Source organism: Dipteris shenzhenensis, chromosome 24, assembly GCF_047967505.1.
Source record: "Dipteris shenzhenensis isolate YYH24624 ecotype China chromosome 24, Dip_SZ_1.0, whole genome shotgun sequence".
Lineage (NCBI taxonomy): Eukaryota > Viridiplantae > Streptophyta > Polypodiopsida > Gleicheniales > Dipteridaceae > Dipteris > Dipteris shenzhenensis.
The window spans coordinates 33,490,567-33,493,522 of NC_141619.1; the positions used below are offsets into that span (position 1 = coordinate 33,490,567).

General features: G+C 42.2%; 1 protein-coding gene across 1 annotated transcript; it reads left to right on the forward strand.

Annotated features, from left to right (window-relative positions):
- Positions 1-428: 428 nt before the first annotated feature.
- LOC147886517 (phenylcoumaran benzylic ether reductase IRL1-like) lies at positions 429-2,603 on the forward strand. The gene is made up of 6 exons (XM_087395179.1): positions 429-471; positions 550-832; positions 969-1,103; positions 1,199-1,436; positions 1,558-1,761; positions 2,211-2,603. Exons 2-6 carry the CDS (start codon positions 653-655, stop codon positions 2,372-2,374), a joined length of 921 nt encoding a protein of 306 aa, XP_087251305.1. The 5' UTR covers positions 429-471; positions 550-652; the 3' UTR covers positions 2,375-2,603.
- The last annotated feature ends 353 nt before the right edge of the window (positions 2,604-2,956 follow it).

Sequence of the window (2,956 nt, forward strand, 5' to 3'; positions counted from 1 at the left end):
GAAAAACTGTAGCGGATATTTTGTGGAAGGCGCGAATACAAGAGACTATGCTATCAGGTGGATTAATATTCAAAGTTTATGTTGTTGATGAGCATGTCAAGTGCATGCGTGTAGGAGATCAATTCTTGATGTCGATGAAGGTCACCTCAAAAACTCCATTCTTGATGTGATGAAGGTCACCTCAAAAACTCAAGAGGACTTGTCTTGTTTAGCTAGATTTCAAATACAGCTTCATTTGCTGATATAGATGTTCCAGAGGTTGAGCTTCCTTATACTAATTTCATCTTCAGCATTGCATCCGGTCTCAGAAAAGTGCTATGATAATGAATTTTTGAATTTAGGAGAGCCATTAGTAGCATGTAGCTAGTAGCTAATAGCTTTACTTTTTCAAACAATCCAATTGGAAATCTTATGAGAGAAACACCATCACGCAATCGCATGTTTTGGGAACCAAAAATCGACACGAATAGCTTCGGGACACACACCGGCCATACAGGCTTAATCGCAGTTTCAGCATGAAAGCGGACGGTCACTGAATTTCTCGTGATTGTTAAACTGTGGCAGGCAGACAGTGAGAGTTTGAAATTCACACCTCAATTGGCAAGACGGTTGTCATGAATCTCATCTCTGGATCAGAGCGAGAGAGATAGATATGGAGAAGTCCAGGATTCTCATCATTGGATCGACTGGCTACATCGGGCCTTACATAGCCAAAGCCAGCATCGCATTGGGTCACCCCACTTTCGTGCTGGTTCGACCCGCCTCCGCCATTGATCCGGCCAGAGTAGAGCTCCTGGAAAGCTTAAAAGCTGCGGGGATCGTCATTCTACATGTGGGTTTCCTGCGTGCGAGATTGCTCTGCCATTTCACCTATATTTCCTTCGAAGATGAATCGCGCCTGTAATTTTTACGAAGGCTTTGTAACTGATCTTCGCTTGTTTTGAATCCGTGTGGACTTCGTATTCCAGGGCTCTGTGGATGATTACGACAGCCTATTGGAAGCAATACGGCAAGTAGATGTTGTGATTTCTGCTGTTGGAAGGGAGCAGCTTCAAAATCAACTGAAATTAGTCTCAGCGATCAAAGAGGTCGGAACGATTAAGGTACTTTCCACATGCAATGGTACGCTGGGTATTTAGGACGCTCCAAAAGATTACTGGGATAGTATTGTGTCTCATGCACTCTTTCTGCTTTTCAGAGGTTTCTGCCCTCGGATTTTGGGTTCGATGTGGACAAGGTGGAGCTCACGCCACCGCTAAAACTTGCGTTTGGACCTAAATCAAACGTTCGCCGTGCGTTGGAAAAAGAGGGAGTGCCATTCACAAACATTGTTAGCAATGGCTTTGCGGGCTTCTTCCTTGCTGGTTTGGGTCAAGCCGATCTCAATTCTCCACCGGTTGACAAGGTTGTTATATACGGTGATGGTAATACCAAAGGCAAGTAAGCTCCTAAATTTCCAACAGATGCAAGGCACTCTGTTACATTAAACCGATGCTTGAGGTTGCTTCATGATCTTCATCTCACCACAGAGGGTTCCATCTTTCTGTTTTCTTTCAGCTGCAGGTGTTACTGAGAAGGATATTGGAATTTACACAATCAAGACTGTTGATGATCCTAGAACTTTGAACAAGACAGTTCATTTCAGGCCACCTCTAAATCTCTTATCTCAAAACGAGATGGTGGCTCTGTGGGAGGGAAAAGTAGGAAGAACTCTGGAGAAGCTGTTTTGGTCAGAGGAAGATTTGCTCAAGCATATAGCAGGTATATATTTCTGTAAACAGCATCATACTTTCCAAAAAAAAATTACCGATAGCTTCATGTATCAGTTTGCTCATTAGATCTGCAGTACATCAGCTTGAAATGAATGGTCAATAGAATATGCAGCTATTTGTTCAATCAGCTGGGCAGTTACTGAAACTTAAAATTTATCCAAACAGTCTGCTTGTTAGATGGCCAGCCATTGTCTCATATTAGATGGGCAAACTACGATCAAGTAGAATCTCCTGCCAGCCATTTTCAAGCTTGCATGGGGTCCCTGAAGTTTTTCAACTAGCACCAGCATCGTTTCTCTCTCTCACACAAATTGGATTCACCTGTTTTCAGAAGCATTTGAGACTTAAAAATGTTTGTCTTAAACTCTCATCTCAAATGGGACTGGTATCTCCTTTCGCCTGCACCTACTTAAAGATGTTTTGCTCTCTTCCATTCAGAAACACCGTACCCTAAGAACGTTGGCATTGCTCTACGTCACATTATTTTTGTGAAAGGAGCTCACTGCAGTTTTGACATAAAACCAGAAGGCGTTGAAGCTTCAGAGCTCTATCCTGAGGTAAAATATACCACTGCAAAGGAATATTTGGACCATTTTATTTGAGAGGCTCAGCAGTATGGACTTAGCTGCTGTAAGTAAAGCAGGTGTATTTTTCACATGTTTTGACACATACATGTATTGTAAGGTGACCACACAATTACCTATATGCAATACCAGAAATGTTGTAATGGCAAGCTAGGCAATCACCTTGCCTTACATATTGGCCACTTACATGTTGACATATTGCTGCTCCTAATGTATGGTTATGTAAGCCACTTACATGTTGATATATTGCTGCTCCTAATGTATGATAAGTGTTGCTTGTGTGGCACACCATCTTAATTTTCTTCCCACTCTCTTTATACGTTAATTGCATATTATTTTGAATGTTCTTTTCGTTATTAGAGGCCTTTTGCCTAATATAAATGTTCTTTTTTCCATTCTAGTTGTGAGGTTCCCCATCAAATCTCCCTCACTTCACATTCATGCATTCCATCGTGGTCAAATTTGTCACCTATAAATGCCACTTAGGATCTCGAATAAACTAGCCCAAAATTGGCCCACAAATCATTGGGCTTATATCCCCCCCCCCCCCCCCCTTGCCCCATTGTTTGACCCCATCCCAGAAAGAAAAGGCCCACTTCT

Coding starts and splice junctions, on each gene's coding strand:
- LOC147886517 (XM_087395179.1), top strand. CDS start 653: ATGGAGAAGTCCAGGATTCTCATCATTGGATCGACTGGCTACATCGGG. Junction 1,104..1,198: donor AAGAGGTCGGAACGATTAAG/GTACTTTCCACA, acceptor TCTGCTTTTCAG/AGGTTTCTGCCCTCGGATTT. Junction 1,437..1,557: donor CGGTGATGGTAATACCAAAG/GCAAGTAAGCTC, acceptor GTTTTCTTTCAG/CTGCAGGTGTTACTGAGAAG.